General features: G+C 36.4%; 1 protein-coding gene across 1 annotated transcript in view; it reads left to right on the top strand.

The window, feature by feature from the left end:
- GNAI1 (G protein subunit alpha i1) overlaps nucleotides 1–23,190 on the top strand; it is an 84,397-nt gene that overhangs the window by 38,595 nt on the left and 22,612 nt on the right. Inside the window, exons 2-4 of the mRNA XM_021063494.1 lie at nucleotides 12,785–12,827; nucleotides 12,924–13,065; nucleotides 22,455–22,612. Coding sequence (XP_020919153.1) covers nucleotides 12,785–12,827; nucleotides 12,924–13,065; nucleotides 22,455–22,612 — 343 coding nt within the window. The remainder of the gene's footprint in view (nucleotides 1–12,784; nucleotides 12,828–12,923; nucleotides 13,066–22,454; nucleotides 22,613–23,190) is intronic.

Raw genomic sequence — 23,190 nt, 5'->3', positions numbered from 1 at the left:
ATCTGCTATTAATCACCTCCCCTGTGTAGTCTCTTCTTACCATAGGACGTGAAGTGTTTCCTGCCACCTGTTACTCCTCCTCATGAGACGAGGGACCACAGCTCTTATGCCTACTCACTCTGCCCTCAATGCCCTGCCATATAGTGGGTACTTCATACCTAATGAAAGAAAATAAGTTAAAATTGTTCATTTTCTTGACTGTGTCCTTTTATTCTGGATATACTTTTCTACAGTATGGACCTCATGACTTATTCGACTTTGACTTCATTGACATAATCCTTAACACAAATTTGCTACAATTCTGACTTTATAGATTAGATAGGTTATTTTGAAGACTTATATGACTAGACAGTGATGGGTATGTAAAAGAGCTGAGGCCAAAGTCATGTGAAGTCAAATCCTAGAGTCCTTGGAAAGCCATGCTCAGAAGTTTGAGTTAAAGAGTTGATATAAATTTAAATATTTTAGAAAAATAGTTTTGGGAGGAGTATAAAAATTGGAAGATAAAGTAAGATCTAAATATGTTAATATGCAAGGGGAAATGTCCTTCGTAAAATTCCTTTGTACTACTGGGATCAGAATTTATCTGTCAAAAGCTACCTGTCTTAAGGGGAAATCCTAAAAAAAAATTTTTTTTTTGCAAATCTAACTTGAATATTTTATTTTAGTTAAAACATACAGATACAGTTTTATTTTGCAGTCTTTTGATGTCGGATCATGGCCTTTTTGGGGGAGTATGATTCACTCATTATAGTTTAGTTTTCTTTTTTTGCGTATCCAAAATGGACCCCTTATTTCTAGTTTGTATTTTTTTTTTAATGAGAATTTAAAGATACTTGCAAAGGAGTCTGAATGAAGAATCCTTTTAGATTTAATTTTTTTCTCCTCTCCGTTGAACAGTTTCTCACACTTATCTAATTCAGTAGCCTTTTTTAGCAGCTGGCTTTATTGACTTTTTCCAAGGCATCCAACTTAATTTTCAGGAGGAAACCAAAACAAATAACAAAACACAAACTTTTGTGTGTACTGTCTGGCATAATATTTAATTAATTTTTTTTTTTTTTTTTTTAACCTTATCCGTAGAACAAACAGCACAGGAAAGAAAAGAATAGACTTATGAAATGAGCAGGGATTTTCTGGTTATTTCCCAGTATCCACTATCCCTTTATATCTGTTTTCTGGACACACAGCCAACAGCTTGTAACTGGCTAACACCAGCCTTACTAGTAGCCAAGTGAGGCCAGGAAGCTGGGTTCTAGTCCTGGGGATGTGAGGGGAAATGAGGATACAGCTTCTGGGTTGTACCCTTAAAGGGAACGCTTATTCCGTGTATTTCCTCTGCTTGTTGTCCCTCCCACTGACAGCAACTTCATGTATGAGTGGGATCTCCAGCACCTACACCTGAGTTGGAAGCCGTGTCATGAACATGGTAGAGCAGTAAGACAAAAGGCAGTTGAATCTCTCACAATATCAAGCTGACCATGAGTCCTGGACTCCTTACACTTGTACTACTGTGTGAAAGAGCGATGGTATTCTTTCTCTCTTGTTTTAACCACTTTGGTTTCCTGAACCAGAATCCCATTAAAACTTGAAGGTACATGTATACATGCCAAAAGCATGGCACCACATGGAACTGATTTCATCTCATTTGGTAAAAATTGATAAGGGAATAATGGTGTATCTGCATCAGATTATGTGCGAAGGAAAGTGTTCATAGTGGTGAAAGAATGTTGTCAGCCCCCACCGGGTGTGAAACGTGGTCATCCAAGTCTGGTTTCATAATTCCTCTGAGCAAGATATGAAGATAGTTTGTATAATTTGGGATGTTTAATAGGGGAACGTATAGTATCCACATATTTTAAAAATATGCTTAAATATTGCTTATGTATTAATAGTGAGGGTTATAAGAGTTAATTAATACCATCTTAATTTTAATTTGCCCTAAAATCACTTTACCTCCTGCTGGTTAGTAGGAAAAATTACAAAATATTCCTTAGTGTGGCTTAAGCCTTAGTCCAAGCTGATCATTTAAACACTCCATTTATTTATGTAGTATTCAGATAAAAATGTTTTATATCCCTTGCCATGCCTCCTTCTCCCTAATTGATGTGGGGACCATGAATGGGAAGGGAGGGAAGAGTGACTTTCTTGAACTCATTGCAGCAGGGACAGGGTGTGTTCCCTTAGGTGTGATGTGCTCTGCCCCCTCTGGTCATGGAGGCCCTGGCTGTCACCTCAGTACTCCTGGCATCACAGTTGAAGTCTCTGGCGCTGTATCTCCTGGCCATCTTAGAGCCTTACCAGCACAGCTGTCTCAAAGAGCAGGCCTCGGAATGTCTCACTGAAGGCTCTGTAGGGCTGCAGTCTTGATGGCTTTCCATCTACCAGATTGGGCCCTGTGGTCGGCCTGGTGGCCTGGTGTCTGTGCTTAGTTCACATTCCCTGAGAAGTAGACGAGCCTTAGTTGGGAAAGTTCAACCCCAGGTGCTCCCTACCCAAGCATGGTGTGGTCCTTTTTAGTGCCTATGTTGACAAGCGGCTCCACTTGGGAGGAAGTATGGGGGAGGAATGGAGGCAGGGATGATCATGAAACTTTTGGAAGTAAAAGTGATTTACTGTGATTAGAATGTGAGATTTATGTGCATGAGTGATGAGATCTGATCGTGGGTTGAAACAAACGAGATTAAAGATGATGATCTTATGCAACTTTAATCAGGGGAGAGATATGACCAAATTTTTCTAAATAAATTCCATAATTTTTACTTAGTCTTACATATAGTATAAAAATTTGGAACTATACAAGTGTTTGAGGCATAAAATTGCATTACTCAGATGTAAACACTCTGGTATATTTCTCTCAAGGTTTTTTTGTATGAATATGTGTGTGTGGGTATATATATATATATATATATATATATATATAAACTATATATATATAGTTTAAAACTACTATATATGCTTGTTTTCCTCTGTAAATTGTGTTTGTGTCTTTTGCTATTTAGAACGCCGATATTTTTCTTATTAATTCATGTTAATTTACTCATAGTTTTCCCTGTTCTGTAATTTGCCTTTCCACTTTATTTATGGTCATTTTTTAAACGTTTGTAGTTTTGGGGACTTTTTAGTTTGTCTTATTTATATATCTATATGTTTATATATTTGCTTGTATATTTGAACCTAGACAGCTTTTAAAAATTTTGTCAGCATAAAGGCCAAGCTCTGTATAAGAGAAACCTGGTGTGACCATGGCCTAAAAATGGGTGTTTTTTTCTGTCATGTAGCGGAGCTAAGGTTAAATAGTGCTCTGTCTCACCCGGGCATTCAGGGACTCTGCTCCTGCCTCCTCATTGCCCCACCACCCCTGGACATTGTCTTAATATAGCTGGAATAAGACTACAGGGACACCCATGTTCTGGCTTATACATAGAGTGGGAGCGAGTCCAAGGCTGCTTTTTCCTTTCGCACATATCATGATTTGATGAGAAATGTGGTGATGTGAATTCACCTAGCAACAAGGAAGGATGAGAAATGCAGACTCTGGCTGCCATGTTCCCATCCACTACTCATATTCCAATAGAAGAAAGAGAGCTCCTGTTTAATGGGCCAAACACAAATTTTCACCCCCTTTATTTCTTCTGGTCTTCTAACAGAATTTTCTCTTTCCATGGTTCATATAATATTCAGTTACATTTTCCTACACTTTCTTCACGGTATATTTTCCCCTCCCTTCGCCACCCCTCTTCCTGTTCTCCAGACAGTGAGTGAATGTGTATTGTGCTTCTGGTTTGTGCTAATAAGCAGGGCATAAGTTTTGAGGATATTATGGCCGTAAAAACTAAGGGCTCTCCTCTTTCCAAGTTTATAATCCAGTGGGTGCGAAAAACATTAAATCAGCAGTGCTAGGAGGGGATTCATGGATGCTGGGGGCCCCTAAGACCATTTTCATAATAATCTTAAGGTGCTGTTTGCCTTTCCTGTTGTGTTATTTACTCTAATGGTAGCAAAATAATAGTGGGTCAAACTGCTGAATCAGTCATTATATTCGCCACTACTATGAACTTGTGCTAAAAATATATTGAGGTTATAAACATTATTTTCATTAAATCTTGACCATTAAGTTCATACTTCTTTAACATTCTGTGTGACCAAATGGGAAGGCCATTCAAACTATTTCTGCATATGCCAAAGCCTGTTCTTTGTTTGAGGAAGAGCAGTTGTGTGATTGTTTGAGCTCTGAATTGAATTAGTTGCTCTCTTCCTGGAATACCATTCCATTTTCATTTGAAAGAATGACTGATAGACAAATTATGGTTAATCCGACTTGGGGATTTGGCAGCTTTAGTGGGTTGTCACTTCAAGGAAAACAGCTAATAGTATTTGTTGCCAGTAAGAAAACTTGAGCTTGCAAGCACAAAAAAAAAAAAAAAAAAAATTGAAATTGAAATTTAAAAACCTTGTCCATATCACTGGGAACTTGGTGTCATCTCAAGACCTAAAGCTGTTTCTGAAACAGTTACAGATAATATTAAAAAGACAAACATAAGTAATTGTTTATATTGAAAATGTTGCATTCACTTCTCCATACCTCCATGAACTAATTTCTGAATCAGACATGGGTAGAAGATCCATTCCAAGTACATAATAGACCAGTGGATTTTAAACTGCCAGAGTATGAAAAGTTCAAAAAAAAGCATTATAACCAAGTTTAAGATGCTCATTTCAAATTTTGGTATAGAATCAAGACTATCCATAATTATCTGCAAATGCTATTAAAATGCTCTTTCATTTTCTAACTATTATTCTCTGAAAATGGATTTTCTTCATTCAACCACAGTAATATATTGTACCATATTAAATTCAGGTGTAGATATGAGAATCCAACTTTTTTTTTTTGTCTTTTGTCTTTTTTTAGGGCTGTGTCCATGGCATGTGGAGGTTCCCAGGCTAGAGGTCAAATAGGAGCTGTAGCTGCTGGCCTACACCATAGCACAGCAAGTGGGGTCTGAGCCACATCTGTGACCTGCACCACAGCTCATGGCAATGCCAGATCCTTAACCCACTGAGCAAGGGCAGGGATTGAACCTGCATTGTCATAGATACTGCTTGAGTTCGTTAACCACTGAGCCACGAAGGGAACTCCTGAATCCAGCTTTCTTTTAATAAGCTATTTGCAGAAATGTAAAACAAGATTACTTGATTCACTCTTGGGAAAGGGGAGATGGACATATAAATATTTCATAAAAATAATGTTTTTTATAGCTCATCAGCAGCTTAATGATTATAATTTTTCTGATCTCTATTCAAGGAAAAAAAAAGAAGATGACCTTTCTCTACCTGACTGTTTCTCAGTCTCAGGCTTGCATCACAGTCACTTGGAGAGGTTGTTAAAACACAGATCACAACCCCACTCACAGAGTTTGAGTCAATAAGTTCTGGGTAGGACCTGAGAATGCACATTTCCTAAGCGTTGCTTATACTGCTGGTTCTTAGATCATACTTTGAGAACCACTATTCTAGCAGTTTCTTTGGACATATTGTACAAATCTATTTGAGCTGCCATATGAGGGGAAAAAAAAAAAAAGAAATGAGTAGTACAGGTGTGGAGGTAATGGCTGGAATTGTCTGTAGTTGCCAGAAATTTTGGGACTTAATTAAAAAGTAAGCAGAAAAACATGCCAGGAACTATTCAGGAACTGGAAGCTTTAGCTTTACCCTACTTTCAAGTTAATAGTTTATGCTACCCCAGTTTCATCGTTGCTGGCAGAAGACATAAGAATCCTGATTCAGAGACAAAAATGGCCTTATTACAGCAATTCCAGTTGTCAGAGTCTCAGCCTTTATGGCAATTTACCAAGCCTCAGCTGCCTATGGGCAAGATGAAGAGAGCCACAGCTGCACAAGTGATGGGCTATGTTGCAGTAGAGGAGCCCTGAATTTAGGGATCCCCAATATTTTTTTTTTCAAAATGTTAAGTATGCCTATCTGAACTTTGCTCTGGAGGATATGTTATCTTTATTATGCTGGACAGCAGACAGACCTGCTGTTTGTTCCAGAGAGAGGCCTTATGTCTGTCTTCCAAAACTTTTCTTTATATAAATATCCCTGAAAAGAAGGCTGAGGACAAAGGCAGTCAGTGCCTCTGCTCACGTATGTTCAGAAACGTGAGAGACCCCCACAGAGGATTGCAGGGCAACATAGGAAAAGATGAGCATTTGTATATGTTAATTATTTACTGGTCCTTAATAGTAGACAGGTGAGCAAAAACATGAGAACAGTTAGACTTGAGTTTTAGACACTGCAATATATGGCTCCCTGATAAAGGAAAACCTTTCCCCACTGTGTGGTTCTAAATTATTTTTGTAAATGTGTGTAACTGTCATTGGAAGCAAAGTTCCTTGTGCTTTATAGTTCTTCTATGAACTATAAAACGAAACAAAACAATGTTATAAAATAATGTATAGAACATTTAAAAAGTAAATATTAGTCAGACAAATAATGATGTGTTAGTCACAATAATTGTACTTACAGTATTACTTTTTTGGATTAAGCCCTACTTCTTCTACTGTGGGCTACATAATGACTAATTTTTCCATGTCTTTTCTCTTTCTAAACTTCTCTAACTTTCTTGTGTAAAGCATGCAGTATTTATCATTTGACCTTTACTTGCTGCGAAGGCCTCATTAACCTCCCTCGTTTTTTCCTTATTAGCTAAAGATAAAGTAATGCTGTTTGGCACAGGGTTAGCCCAAAACTCTTTTCTGGTCCGCATGACAGGAAGCAGACTCATAACTGACTTTCATAGCTTGGAAGTCAAGTTAAACTGTCTCCAGTTCTGACTAGTGTGATATGTTTTCTCCTTTTCCCAGGTCAATTCTGATTTATGCTTGTGCCACCTTTAACTTTCAACAGTGTCCCACTTTGGATGGTGAGTTGCACAAGTCTCCCGAAGTATGACTACATCTAAAGGTTCAAGGGGTGCTATCAGAGTTCTCATCTTGGCTTTCTCTCAGTGCTGCTTCTTTCTGTTGTGGCCTCATCCTTTAATGATATTTTCTGTGATGTGATGGTGGAAGACAGCTTATCTGGGCCAGATTTCACATTAGCCTTTCGGTGCTATGATTTTTTTTTTCCTTTGGTGACGTTTACATAAAAGACCAGGGAAAATCTCTGACACTTAGATCTCATTGCTTTCTTGGAGGAGAAAAAAATTACTGCATACAAAGGGATTATTTTCTAAGTTTTCAACATATGTATATTGTATATAAATATATTTGCACATAATAATTTGTAAAATATTTTATTGATGGTCTGTGTAAGATCTGTAAGCACAGGGAATTTTGCTTCCAAACACAACTCGCCTGTTGGAAACACATGGCTCTTTCTTTGGGTGAGGGATTGAGTGATTGACAGCCAGACCAGATAGAGTGATGGATGGATAGGTTCCCAAGCAAGGCTCGGCATTGGGCACTAGCTCAAGTATCTTAGGCAATTATAAACACAAACGCAAATATAGACCTTGAAATTGTATTGCTCAGTTCAGTCAGAAAGAGGCATTCATCAGGTGACTCAGAATTTCTTAAATTATTCTTAATATGCAAATAAAAACACTGAATTAAAAATTCTTGCAGAAAACTTAAAGACACCCCCCCCCAGCCCCAAGAATATACTTGGAGCCTCCAGTCCTCTTGCCTTCCTCACCTTCACCTCGTGAGTCTGTAGACTTGTAGAAACATTGATCTTTTGGTTCAGTTAGCTACTTACATATTCTTACTGGTCTCTTGGACTGGGATGCCAGGAAAAAGCTTCCTGTGCTGCCCACAATTCTCCTTTTTTGGTTAAGTTCAAAGCTTCTTACAGCTAAGTAATGATTTCTAGATTATTACCTATGTTGGAAAATTAGAATTAAAAACAAAGTCTTCTCCCAACCTAAAAATCATCTTCACAAACGTACTAGATAAAGAAAATTTTTATTGAATGGATTGCATGATAGGCAGTCCATTAAAAGATTGCCGAGACAGAAATGTATCTCACCCACTTACATAGCCAAGCCAGTACAAACTAATACATACATATTTCAAGACAAACAACTGGTCCCTAAGTGAGAAGCTTTACAACACCTTATATCATACATAGTTCATCCTAACTTTACCTGGTAACAGAGGTGCCCATATTTTTTACCTAATTGGCCTTATCCAGAAGAGAAACAGACTTCTCTTATCTTTATGACAAGAGGTAGTTTTGCATCTTGGAGCAAAGCACCCACTCAACTTAGACCCCCTACCCACCTGCAGAAGCTGGGAGAAAGGAGTGCTATCTCCCTGTAAGGTGATGTTTACCTTACAAAGAGGTGGTCCCCAGGTCCTTGAGAAAGACATTCTTGGTACATAAAACTGATCAAAAAGGCCTGTTGAGTTTTCAAAAGGATAAACAGTTGTCCCTTGGTATCCACAGGGGATTGGTTCTAGGACCTGCCACAGATTCAGCCAATTGGGGACAGTGTAGTATTGTAATGAATTTATTGAAAAAAAAATCCACATATAATAGTAGATCCATGCAATTCAAACCAGGTTGTTCGAGGGCCAATTGTGTATATGTTTCCAAGAGAGGAGAATGTACTTACACTTAAAATTTTTCTAAAGTCAATGCCCTAAGAAAAACAAAGGGAGGGACATTTTCCTTTACTTTCAACAGGGATAATTAAGCCTCTTGTTTTCAATTTATCTTTGCCCTTGCATCCTCTCTTTGCTTCTATTTTAAAAGAAAGGACTTTGATCTTTTTAATCTTACAGTGGCATTATGATAAACAGAAGGGACTTAAATTCACTTGTACATTTGGTTTTATTCCAGTTTAAACTAAATTGTAATTTAGTCTTATTCGGTTTAAAATTAATCCTACATAAACTTTGGGATTTTTTAAAAGTAGAGTAATGGTGTCAGAAATTCAGCATAAGATAACTGACTAAATCACCATTTTAATAACTATACAGCCTCTGATGTTGGGCAGCTTATAACCCTAAAACCAGTAAATAAATGATATATACATGAACCTAAGCAGAGAGTTGGATGAAGCATATTCTTGAAAACCATAAATGGTTGTTTTTCTTTTTTTTTTTTTTTGAGATCAGAGGCATTTCCTTTTTTTGTTTTAAACCTCACCACAGTTAAAATTCCAGATTTCCTAGACCACCCCTCAACAAAAGTCAGGAGTAGGCACTATTTGCTTATCATTTTTATTGTGATAAATTATGTAATTCTATTCAAGGTCTTAGGATCTTGCCAGGGGTTACTTAGATGTTGATTTGTTTTTAGTTTTTCCCCTCCCTCCTCCCTCTCCTTGTCAGAACTTTATTTGTTTTCCTTTCTTGGGTCCTGTTTATGAGCAGCCTGATGCCTATGACCTGAGCTGCAGGTGAGTCCCCATCAGGGTTACTGTGGTGATGCTCCTTTGCCTTCCTCCATCTGTGTGGTGTTACCACCAGATGCTCAACTCCACTTCACACACTGGCTGGGCTTCGTGTTTGCTCTCCGAGATGCAGTTTTCCACCCACCACTTCCTCCTGGCCTGGGAGATCCTGGCAGTATCTCTTTGGATCCTGGCCCTCTGTGGCAACATGGCACCCATTCTTGCTGTTAAGGAGTTGGGTTCTCTCTTCCCATACCCCCAGGTTTTGCTTATTTCACAGCAACCAGCTTGTGGACTGTTATCTTACAGGCTACCTGGTCTCCTTGACCAGCTCATCTTCGTGACTGCTGTGTTCACACACCCTGGGGTTATTACATATTCCCTGTTTCTTCCTGAAAGAAGGGTGCTCCCAACTCTTTTTTTTTTTTTTTATCTCATTTTGGGATTGAACTGAAAGGCAATAGCTGCCTAGCTGAGTACTGCTGGGAAAATTTACCCTTTTCTCCTGCCTTGACTACCTCTGAGAGTGTTTGTTTGTTTGTTTTTACAGTATTGCTTCCTGCCAGTCTCTCAAACAAGACTGTGCTGACTGAGATTTGTAGCACTTCTCTTTCTTGTTCGCTATGTAGAAAGAATACTAGTGCTTAGATGTTGGAACTGTAACCATGCAGCATTTCTAATTTTCCTGTTAGGAGTCTGTCTTTGTGGAATTGAGATTTGGAAACTAATTACATGAATTGCTAAGCTTTAAAAGATTTTTTTTCTCAGTATTTCTGCCTCTAGGATATCTATCCCACAAAGACTACCTTGTAACTAGCCAAGAAATCCAACCAATAACGCTGCCATCCCCACTCTTTAATGTTAAACATATTTCAAGATTGTTTTGAACCTCGAGCTATTGTCTAGATGCTCCTTGCAGAGTAAGCTTAGTGTCGCATGTTAGCAATTACTATATGAGATATGAAGGGAATTAGAATGTAAGGATAATTAAGGACATTAGGAAAATTTACTTTTTCATCATTAAGATTTACAAATTCTTATCTGTGTACACATAGTTCAGCTTTAACCATCTTATTCTTTACCGTTGCTGATTTTCCCCTTGTACAGCTATGAAACCTGATGAGCTGGTGTCAGTGTGAGCCTTCTTTGAGCCTTCGGGTTATTTGACTAACAGAGTGAACCATGGGTGGCTGTTGATCGAGGCGCACTATGCTTGTGGAGTCGCTGCCCCTGTGTGTGTGGGTGTTGGTATCTAGAAAGTCCTGTCATCACAGTTGCTGAGTCAACTTGCAGTGCTCTAGAAATGCGGAAGGCCCCCTTGAAGATAGCCTGCCTGGAAACTGCCCAGGGTGTGTTACTTGGGCACACCTCCTTGAGTTAGAGAAATGTGTGAGCCATAATGCCTACGATTGTGCTTTTCATAGAGCCAAGTACACTGTCGTTGATTAATAAATAATGGGTTGTTTATCTTGGAGTTGTTTGTATTGGCAGATGCCCTGAAAGATTCAAAGGCTGTCTGTAAATGAAGAATGTCCTCATTGTTTATTCAGCTCCTGATTTTCTACTTAATATGCAGCTATCTTGGGAAAATTTCTTGAATATCAAATCACAAGTAAAATTGAAGCAGTTTTTCCCCCAGATTTTTAAATAGGCCGTTTAACTATGACTTATTCTCAGATGCTTCTGATGATTTGGATGTGTATGTGGCTGGAGGGGGAGGGGAAAAGGGAATGAGGCCCAGAAGGTTTCCATCTAACTGTAACTCCGGCACAGATAGCTTAAATAAATTCAGGTACATTTCTGGTGGACTGTGTGTCTAGCCTGAGTGAGCTGCTGAGCGTGCAAATAGAAACATATGCAGAGGGAGAGGCAGCAGGGATCAGAGGGGCAGTGGGTCAGGAAAGGCTGATGAAGGAGGTCGGTTTGATGGTTGGCACAGAATCACCAGTGGGGCATGCAGGAAGCAGAGCACATTACACTTTGGCAGAAGAAATAGTATGTTTGAAGATTTGTGGCGTCATCAGCAGTAGGTGTTCTTGGAACTGTAAGTTCAGTAACGCTGGAACATAAAGTAGCATAAAAATGGTCCTGGGAAAATGGGAATATGTGGTCCAGATAATGAAAATCTTGAGCCCTGTCTCTGAAACCGTAGTAATAGCTCCCTGAACTGTAGCCCCTGCCAGAGACAGCGAGAGCCAAATGAGAGACTTGTCAGACCTTCCTTGTTTTCTTTATATTTTATAAAGGGCTATATGATTAGTTATATTTTCTTCTTACGATGGTGTAATTCTAGAGTCTCCAATTGCGAGGAAACCTTGATGTGTAGAGAGTGAAGGAGGGTTTTGAGAATGGGTTTCTGACTCAGATGATGGGGATACAGAAGAACATAGGGGGAGGCATTTCTGTTCTGGGTACCATCACATCCCCATGCTAGCAAATCATGTTGGCTTTGGGGTGGTTGTTTTTAACAGTGATGGTTGACTATATAATTTAAGAGACAGAGCCATTTTAACAAAGCATTTTAAAATAATTTTCTTGTTTTTTTGGCACCACTGACCATCTACTTCACAAGAGGCAAAGGTTAAAAGTATGATAATTGGCCAATGACTTAAACATCTTCCAATAAGGAGCAGAACCTTGAATAAAATTAATTTATACTGCTTCAGTGTAAGTTATACAAGGATGATTTTTGTTTTATTTATTTATTTTTATGAAAAAAACAGCCCTCCCCTCTTCACTTTCTGAGGTCTTCCCTCCAAGAGTCCCCTGCTCTTTGAGCATCAGCTTTCCACTCTCAGCGGCAGGTTCTCCCTCTCCACTCTGATCTCATGCAGGCTCCAGCCCTCTTGTCTTGTTTTTATGGCTGCACCTGCGGCACATGGAGGTTCCCAGGCTAGGAGTCGGATTAGAGCTGTAGGTGCTGGTCTAACCCTAACTCTAACCCACAGCAACAGCAACTTGGGATCTGAATCTGTGACCTCCACCTCACAGCTCACAGCAATGCTGGAGCTTTAACCCACTGAGCAAGGCCAGGGATCTAACCCGAATCCTCATGGATCCTAGTCAGGTTCATTAACACTGAGCCATGATGGGAACTCCCAAGGACGATTTTTTTTTAATGCTTTCAAGAATACATACAAACAACAATGAAAGCTGTATTTTTCAGTAGAATGTAAGTATCAGTGATGCAATAAACAGATGGAACTTGTTTTTAAGAACTTTTCTATATGTCTGGAAATCAATAAAGATCATTTTGATATAAAAATTCATATGTAAGAGACAGAGTGTGCATGTGTGTGTGTGTGTGTGTGTGTGTTAGAAGTTGGATATGCATAAGGGATACATTAAATAAATCCCTTATTTTATTTCCCCCTTTTTTAGGTGCTGGTGAATCTGGGAAAAGTACAATTGTGAAACAAATGAAGTAAGTAGATTTAAAACCCTGAATTTGGTTTTTATGTTTATGTGTACCCTTCCATCAAAGGAAGTAAATGTTGCCTTTTTCATTTTGTCTCATTAGAATTATCCATGAAGCTGGTTATTCAGAAGAGGAATGTAAGCAGTACAAAGCAGTGGTCTACAGTAATACCATCCAGTCAATCATCGCTATCATTAGGGCCATGGGGAGGTTGAAGATAGACTTTGGTGACTCAGCTCGAGCGGTAAGTTACTAAAGTTGTTAGAGTGCATCCGATAAGTCTAAAAAGCAACAGCAACTTGCACGATAATACCATACTGTATAACATAGATTTACCATCTATCTCATGACCAAAAGGATAGTAATGAGTGAAGTAGGCCAGGAACTTTAGAATTGAGTGAACCAAGAATACACAGGTTCACATCATCTTCCCTTGAGAGCTAGACTATTTTCCTTATTCTTCAGATGGTTTTGACAACTCTATAACCACTGTGGTATTTTCTATATAACATGCGTATTGGGTACCTCTTTATCTCCATCACAATTTTTGGTAGTTACTACTGAATTTAGGGAACTATCTACATTAGCATTCTTCAAAATTTGTTTGTATGATTTGGAATGCTGAAATGATCTTATTATTTATATTCATGCCCAAACTAAAAAGCAGTCTATATAATAAAAACAGTATAAAAGTTTGCCTATTTTTAGAATCATAAAATCCTGGCTATTAGAAAATACCTTTCAGAATTTCAGATCTAGAGGGACAAGGAATTTAGGACACCAGCTAGTTCTGCCCCTTTATTTTAGCAGTAAGAGATTGGAATCCAGGAGATTACATGATATACAAAGGTTGCCACACAGTAGTAACCAAGGCTCTGTACCTGTGCTTCCTTATTTGGCCCAGTAGGTAACTTGTTGCTTTTTGGTTGGAAGTGGCCCCAGCCAGTCCATAGGATACCTCCTTCTTCTTCCTTCCTTAGCCCCAGTTTGCTCACTTAATCTGTTAATTTCAAGTTTTATTATTTGTGTATGATTTATTCTTCAGTGATTTTTTTTTTTTTTTTTTTTTTTTTGGCTATCCCTGCAGCATGTGGAAGCTCCCTGGGCCAGGGATCAAACCCTCACCACAGTTGTAACCAGAGGCACAGTAGAGTAGTGATGATACTGAGCTACTAGGGAACTCCCTGATTCTTTTTTTTTTTTTTAATAAATAATTGATACAAAACTTGATCTTCCCAGAAACCTTTAACTGAATCTTTAGATTAATTTTAAATATTTTTACAAATAAGTGTATTATTATTTTTATTACAATTACCCCTTTTTATAGTTCTTTTTTATTTTACTGTGTTCTGTTTGTCTCTGTGCCATCTCCCTAATAATACTGTGAAGATTTTTTTGCTTAGAAACCATAACCTTTTCTTTTTGTTGTCTTAGCGTCTGCTAGTTTTATTTATTTATTTTTTTGGACATAGATGCTCAGTCTTTGCTTAATAGGAAAAAAGAAAGTAATGAAATCACCATTAGAGAAAATACATTTTAGAAGTGTGTAAAACAGACCTGGTTTACTTTTTATAGGTTACTACAAAATTTATAAGTTACTAGGCAATATGAAATTACTGAACTTTTATTTTTGAACAAAGATTTAAAAGCTTAGTGTAATGAATTAAATTTTTCAAATAGATCTCTAGATAATTTTTCATAATAATTCATAACATTCTTATAAATCATCTTCTGAAACAGGATTTGATGATATCCAATTTTTGACTTATCTGTTATCCATTCAGGCTGTGACTTATTCATTTGTCATGTATTCATCCAACAAATGCTTTTTGAGCTCTTAGAACTACTCTCAGACAAAGTAGAAAAAGAATTGAATAAGTTGTACTTTATGCATTCGAATTCATGTATTCAGTATTCTGCGTTCAGATCTTATGTGTGATTATTAGAGGTTTTATAGCCCCCATGGTAGGAGGTAATGAAGGGTCGTTGCAAGCAGCTTTCTATGAGGTCTTTTTATTTGCTTATTTTCTTTCAAGGAAAGTTGTCATTTTCTGTCCTTTAGGGGCAGATTTTTTTAACTTTTTTTTTTTTTTTCTTTTTTCTTTTTTTTCATGCTTTGGAATCTACATGTGGGTCTGCTCTGTGCATCTTTGTTTCACTGGTATTAGTTTCACCCATTGATTTTAGACTCTCTACCTATACCCTAGTAAGTGTTTTCTTCTTGCCTTGAGACTATCACTTTTGTTTGCCTTATCTCTCATAGTTCTGATTGGTCTCCTCTGTGTCTGGTATTGCCTTGCCTCTGTGCAAGCTTTAAAATGTTATGAGACTCTTGAAATTGTACCAAGAAATACAAAGATGAATTAAACATGGCCAAGACGGGAGGAAAGGACTTTGAGCTTGGTGTGGGAACATGTCTTAAGAGTTTTCTAGACAAAAAAAAAGGAAAGTGCATTCTAGAAAGAAAAAAGTATAGTCAAAGGCTTGAATATATTTCCATTACTAAAGTATCAATTCTCGGAAGTACTAGCCTTAAGTCGAAGGATAAACCAGATAGTTAAGTTTCATACATACCATAGATTTGTTTTCAGAAAAAAACAATTCAAATAATCTTTTCTAGCAGCTGTGCATCACTGTCTACTTTCCCAGAGTCTCATCAACTTAGATATATCATTTTAACTTTTAATATCTTAGTGAAAAATACTTTTTTTTCAGGTTCTATTTTTGTGATGTTCAATGAGGTTGAGATTCTCTTTGTCTTTGTAGCTCTTCGGTGGACGCCTCTTAATATTCTTTATGCAGTTCTGTTAAATTCCTTGTTCTTTTCACGTTGAGTCTCTTTGAATATTAGGGATATTAATTCTGTATTTTTTGCTTATGTTTTTATTCACCATATTTCTTTTACTTGTTTGAAATAGGATTTTTCTTGTTTCTTGTTGAACCTTATTTAATCAATTCTGATTTCTGTGTTTTGTGTCCTGTTAATAACATTCTTCAACTTAAAATTATTTTTAAATAATCATTTTTCTAGACTGTTTATAGAATTTTTTTTAGATTTATCTCTTTACTCATCTAGAAATGTTACTTGTGTCTCTTGCTAGGTGGAATATAAGTATATCTGATCATTTCTTGCCTTAAAGCCATTTATTAAATACTCATTTGAAAATGCTACCCTTAAGCACAAAATGGAGTGTGTTTCTGGACTCCATGTTTTTCCCTCATTGATAGATGCTTTTCTTCCCCAGCTGAGTCACTTATTAAATTACTTAACCTTTCTAAGTTTTTTTCATCATAATAAGATGCAAGTACTGGTTACCTCTACCTTATAGAATTGTGAGAAATAATGACAAGACTTTACCACATGCCATGGTCATAACAGATGCCCAATAAATGCTTGTTACTGCTATTGTTATATATAATGATTACTATTATTATTTTGTCAGATTCACATTATTTTAGTTTCTGTTGTTTCGTAGGATTTTGCTCTCTGTTCAATTAAGTGCACCCATCCCAGAGTTCTCTTTTAACAAAAATTTCAAGGCTATTAATGCATTTCTCTTCCAGATGAACTTGAGAGTCAACTTAATTCCCCATATCCCTGTTAAATAAAAAGCTTGTCAGTATCTTGATTGAAATTACATGTAATATGTGAGTTAATTCAGTGAGAATTGACTAAAAATTGTAAAATTTTAAGACACAGTGACTTATTTGCAGTGGTTTGCTTCATAGTTGGCAGTTAGCAGATTTGCAAAGCAGATTACACATTAGTTATTTAAAATGAGAGGAAACAAAATTGTTTTCAAAGCTGGCATAGAGCAGTCAAATTTTGTACCTAATATCCTTTCTCAACTCTCTCATAATGAGCTTAGTCAATCTGTGGATGACAATAACTTGATAAATTATATTATTTTGTTTTTAATAATGTGCAGTTAGGGAAGCATTATCCAGGAGCCTATCAACATGTCTTAGGTGCTGCATCACTTAGAGCTGTGCTGCTCAGAGTGTGGTCCAGGTGCACGAGCATGTGCACAGGTGAACACAGAAGTCGGAGTGAATGGTTAGCCAAACTTACAGCCATTGACAGAGTGACTAATACATTAACTCTGATAGCTCACAAACTTTATTGATATTCTATTTCACTTAAATGCTATTTTTCCAGTACGATTAGCTTTGAAATAGATGGGAAACAAAAGAAAATAAAATGCAAGATTGGTCCTTTTATCCTTGAAAACTTGAGAAGCAATGCTTGGAATGAGTTTGGCAGTGAGGAATGGAAAACTTTGGCTTTTCTCTTCCTCTAATTTTGTAACTTACTTCTTTAGTTAGTTAAAAGGTCTGTCTGCCAAATTTGTAGATTGCTTTTGAGAAAGGCTGTATTAGTTTACCTTCTGAGCAGCAGCATCTTTTCTTAGTGCTTTGGGTAGCTAAAATTTAGAAGTCTTATATTTTTCAAATATTGACTAACTTACTAGTAAGTCTTGTTTCAATTTAATTTTCATTTTTTATTTTTTAATGTAAATATCAGTTTTCCATATCTTTATTGACTCTCTTTTTCTATGTTAGTGGCTGCTTTTATCCTTTATTCATTTACTGAAGGGAGTCTTGGTGTTTTGACTATCTGTTTGCTTGTTTGTATATACATATATGTTAAACATTTGTCCACAAATGGAAATGTTCTCTCACATTTGGCTTATTCCTTTAATCTTAGGTTTTCATTTTTAAAATCTTCTCTGATTATTTCTTCCATTAAGTTTACATTTAGAAAATTTTCTCTGAACCAAAGATTCACCAGATATTCATGCCATTTTAAAAGTTTTTTGGGGAACTGAATTTTAGCATTGTTTCTATGTTTGTCCTTTAATCCCTCAAACTCATTTTGTTGTATGCATGGCATTATTTTTTTTTCCTCTTCAAATGGTTATCTAATTATTCATAAGTGTTTTTTGGATAATCATATTCTTTCCTACTGATTTTTCTTGCCACCTTTATATTCTGTAAGTTCAGATTTGGGCCTTTTTTCCCTTATTGGTTTGCATTAGTACGAGAGTGTCCTACCTATTGTAGATTTTTAATATCTGATCATTTCAGCCTTCCTTCTCCAGTATGCATTTTCAAAATGTTTCCAGTTATTTCTACTTGTTATTTCTCCATATGAATATTTGAATTATTTATAGTAGTGCTTTGTTTTATGTTTGAGAACTAAGATGAAGTAGTTATTTTGTTTTTGATTCTGAGAAATAACGATTTATATATGTGACAGTGATATTAACATTCATTTCAAATGTATTATGTGCCTCTAGCATAGTGTTTTTCTATTTCGCTCAATTCATGTATCATTTATTACATATTTCTCTGTGTCTTTTGACAACAGGTTATATTGTCCAAAGAATACTTAAATATTTATTTTATTAGTTTGAAAATTAAAAATATATACATTTATAAGATTCGTAAATATATACATACAGGTTATTTTGGGGCAACATTTATTGTAATTTCTTGACGTAATGAAGCTCATACTCACTGCAATTTAGTCAAAAATTGTGCTGTCTGCAATTTAGTTAAAATTAACTTAGATTATTTTATTTTTAGGCTTTCCCTCTCCTTTTAAGCAGTGTTAAGGAAAGAAGAAAAGTGACTTCCTATTTCCTGACCTCAGTTATTTTTTCTTTGGTGACATTTGTGTTTTTAGAGGTAAAAAAGTAGTTTTACATTTTGTGTCCCCCTCCCCCCCTTTTTTTCTTTTTTAAGGCCACACCGGCGGCACATGGAATTTCGCAGGCTAGGGCCAAATCAGAGCTACAGCTGTCAGCCTACGCCACAGCCACAGCAACATAGGATCTGAGGCACGTCTGTGACCTATATACCATTGTTCACGGCAATGCCAGATCCTTAACAAACTGAGCAAGGCCAGGAATTGAACCCGCATCCTCATGGATACTAGTTGGGTTCGTTTCTGCTGAGCCACATTGGGAGCTCCAAGAATTTGTATTTCTTCAAGCATTTCTTTAATATTTGGGATTGACCCCAGGAGCCACGTAGAGGTAGCTTCAGTAAAGTTTTCAAGATTTCCTTACAAGCACATTAACTTTGGTAAAAGCATTATAGCTATCTTAAATTTATAGAAATGATTGTATGCTGTAGAAATGTGGTAGATTAAATACATGAGTAATTCTCATTATATGTGGTGTTCAGTATTGTTGGCTAATGTTATTAATGAAATAACTGCACTGAACCTTTGAAACAAAGGATTTCTATATTTATTCCTCTAGCCGAAAATTAAGAGGTGTCACCCTTTAACACTCCTTTATCATATTATTTAGCCACTATGGTAGAAGGGCTTTCTGATGTTTTCTATTTAAACTCTTAATCTCATTCATAAATTCTGTCCGCTCTGTTGCAATAAATAATGATCTAGCCTTTGCTTAAAATTTTCAGTCTCAGAATTCCCATTGTGGCTCAGTGGTAACAAACCCAACTAGTATCCATGAGGATGCAGGTTTGATCCCTGGCCTCACTCAGTTGTTTAAGGATCTGGCATTGCTGTGAGCCATGGTGTAGGTCACAGACATGGCTTGGATCTCATGTTGCCGTGGCTGTGGTATAGACTGGCAGCTGCAGCTCTAATTCAATCCCTAGCCTGGGAACTTCCATATGCTGCAGGTGCTGCCCTAAAAAGCCAAAAAAAAAAAAAAAAAAAAAGAAAAGAAAAAATCAGTCTCTCCTTTCTTTCTTTCTTTCATGTTTTACTGTAAAAATTCTTTTTTCTGGAGTGGTTTTTTTTTTTGGTTTTTTTTTGTTTTGTTTTTCTGCTCTCTGCCTAAGCACAAAACTTCTCTTTCTTACCTGTAATGATCCTTGATATAACAGAAGACAGTCATCATGGTTCCTCAGTGTCCTCTCTTCTCCATAATTCTCATAAAGTAGGTGATGGCTTCAAATAAAATGTACTGTAACCAAGTAAATAAAGGATGCTTTGTGATCCCTATCAGTGGGAAAATAGGCTGTGATGTGTCTCTTGACATGATAGCATGTCCTATCTCCTTTTTGAGTTCCCTGAACACACATTTAGACGAATTAGAAGTTATATTCTTGAAACCATCTTATTTTCATTTAGTTCTTAGCGTTTGAAAACATATTAACTTGGCTACATCCAAGAATGTTTTTCCTTGCTACTCACAAATAATTGCCTGACAAATAAGCTTCTTTCTTTTTAATACCACAGTAGAGTTCCTATAAACTAGTTTCCTTACCTATGGGTAATCCCTACCCTTTTTCTACACTATGTCACACTGTGTACACTCAAGTTGATCTTTCTTAAATGTTCTTAAGTAACATTTTTACAAGAATCTTGAAGACTTCAATCCATGACAAGATAGGATTATTGCCATCATTCTGTAATTTTCAAATATATGTTGTCTTAGGCAATTGCTACTTAGTAATTGTTGTTGACTAATATCTGTGATAGGGTGACTAATTAAATGTGAAACCTTAAATAAATTGCACAATCTCTCTGTGCCTCAGGTTCTTTTTATACAAAACAAAAAATTAGGTAGAATAATTTCTACAGTAAGTTCCTGCTTAAATTTATTACTTAAAGCTCATCTGCAGACATCTGAATGCCCTGCTGATGACATGCAGAAAAATACTCCATTCATTTTATAAGAAAAAAAGACTTGTACATTTTGTGAAGAAGAGATATTTGCGAATGCCACAGAGAGAAAACAGCTTATAAATAGAGCTTTCCAAAGTTTCGCATGTCTTTTCTTCAGGCTTCTTTCCTAGAAAGTTTGAAGAGACTATGATTTTATGACCCATACCAGAGGCATTAGTCTTTTCTATCAAGAAATTTTTACTGAAGTTGAATAAATGCATCATAATGAAAGCTCATTTTAAAGCCTACTAAATGAAAAGCACTTTTCTATAATGGGGAAAAGTATGTTTGACATCATTTAGTTAAAAATAAAAACAAAGTGTAGAAATTTCTCATGTATAAGTCATTATTTGGTAAACTGAATAACTGTTTACCGGAATTAGGTAAACAGTGCTAAGAATGACATGTAACTGTTTTGTTAGGGTTTGTTAAAAGGATATTGTACACGTGTTACTTGCTTACATTCATTTCTCTTGTGACTTACTAAAAAGGGAAACATATGCTTGAATAATATCTTCCCATGCTGAGTGAATTAATTGTTCTTCACAATGGGTTCCATCTGAAAAGAAAATGTTTCACAAATTGGCAGCAGAATGAATTTGTATTATCAGCTAGTCCCCTTTGCTAGTCTGTGTCACCAAATGCTTCTCTTCTGCACATCTTATCATAATGCACCATCACTTCATAAAGAACTAAGACACTGCATTGGAAAAACGCTCCAGGAGAAAATTAGGTATTGTCTACCCATTTAACGTAAAACTGCAAATCTCAGGCCACAAAGAATCTTTGTGAAGATGGTAATTTCACTTCTCCCTTATTTTTGTATTAACTGTGTTATTATCTGAAAATTAGAGTTGTGTTATAGAGCCTGAGCTACTACCCATACGTGGCTGTTAGGTATTTGAAATGTGTCTAATCTGGATTGAGATGCTCTGTCTTTATAAAAGAAACACCAAATTTCAAAGTTATAGATGTCTATAAAAATATGAAATACCTCAATAACTTAATATTGATCACATTTTGAAATATTTTATACCTAGGTTAAATAAAATATATTGTTTAAATTTGACCTTTTATTGCTGTTTAAAATGTGCTATTAGAAAACTCAGAATTGTATAAGCGGCTTATATTTCTTTTGAACAGCACTGACCTTGTGGGGTTGATGACATGTGGATCAGAATAACTAAATGCTGTAGCTTGAAAATGGAATAAAAATTTAATTTTATGTGCAGTATTCCTTCATTTAAAAACTTTTCCATGCTGTCTTCTATATGTGTCATGAGTATTGCCACTCCAAAGCTAGGTTTATTTTGTTTCCTATGCCTGGATTAGCAAACACCTATCCCTCCTTCCTGGCCCTTTGATTTTAATGTGTATATACTTTTAGGTCTCATGAAAATCTCAGACCATTGTGTGGAACTATTCTTGCTTTATACTCCACATTGATTCCTCCTTTCTCTGAACTTATTTTGTATCTACAAGGCATACCAGAAAGCTAACAGTGAATTAGACTCTAAAAGTAACCTCTAATAGTGTTAATGTGTTTTTTAGATTAGAAACATTTTGGTGAGAGAAGGGTAAAGCATATATTCTTCTCTTTTCTCAAAAGTGATCATCTTCAGTATATAACAGACAGAGGTTATTTTTAGAATTTAGTCTGGTATACTTTGTAATTATTTGGTATCCATTGTGAGTAGTTGGTTAATAGATTCCTTCATGAGCTCTAAGTGTGGTCATTCTTTGAGCTTCCTAGTGCTTTGATAGCTGTCACTAATATCACAAAACATGGACTTAGGGTTTAAGATTATCCTTTTTTGATTCAGCCAACTTTTAAGTGGTGTTTTAGAGAAATCAAGTTATAACACCAATAAAAAGCATAAAGGAAACTCACTATTGTACATTTTGTAATCAATAATGTATTTTATCTGCCTTTTTCTTTTTCTTTCTTTTTTTTTTTGAAAAAATGGTCTTTGAATGTTCAGGATGATGCCCGCCAACTCTTTGTGCTTGCTGGTGCTGCTGAGGAAGGTTTTATGACTGCAGAACTTGCTGGAGTTATAAAGAGGCTGTGGAAAGACAGCGGCGTACAAGCTTGCTTCAACAGATCCCGAGAGTACCAGCTTAATGATTCTGCAGCATAGTAAGTAATCATAAGTTCAGAACTACACGATCATGAATAATTACTTGTAAGTCAAATATACCTCCAAGTGAATTTTAATACAGAATCTAGTGACACATTCTTACACAACTCAGGATATTCAGGATGACAGTATTTGAAAACTTTTTCTATCTTTTTTGTGTGTGTTTGTAGGTAGCAGTGCAATTTGTTAGTTCCTCTGTGTTCAAAAGTTGTCTCAAGGGACTCATGCTTATGTAACTTTAATAATGTAACTCTAATTGAATCATGCAGAATGAAATTATTTCTCATACATTTCCAAGAAAGTAGTTAGAACTTCCCAAAGTTCACTTTGAATTAGGGTGTATCTCTAGTTCACCTGGGGCTAGCCGAAAGGGAGTGTAACTGATTTGAGTGTTTTCGTTTACCGATGGTGCCTTAGTCTGGATGGTAGCTTGTCTCGTGACAGGCACCTTGAGTGACAGGCAGCCCTTTTGAAGGGGTGCATGGTGATCCCAAGATATTTTCTCACTGAAGAAAAGAAAGTAGGTCTACACTTGAAAATTGTCGGTTGTATGTACTCTGTTGCATTAGACACTGTT

This window comes from Sus scrofa, chromosome 9 (genome assembly GCF_000003025.6).
Source record: "Sus scrofa isolate TJ Tabasco breed Duroc chromosome 9, Sscrofa11.1, whole genome shotgun sequence".
Lineage (NCBI taxonomy): Eukaryota > Metazoa > Chordata > Mammalia > Artiodactyla > Suidae > Sus > Sus scrofa.
This window is presented reverse-complemented; position numbering and strand designations above follow the sequence as displayed.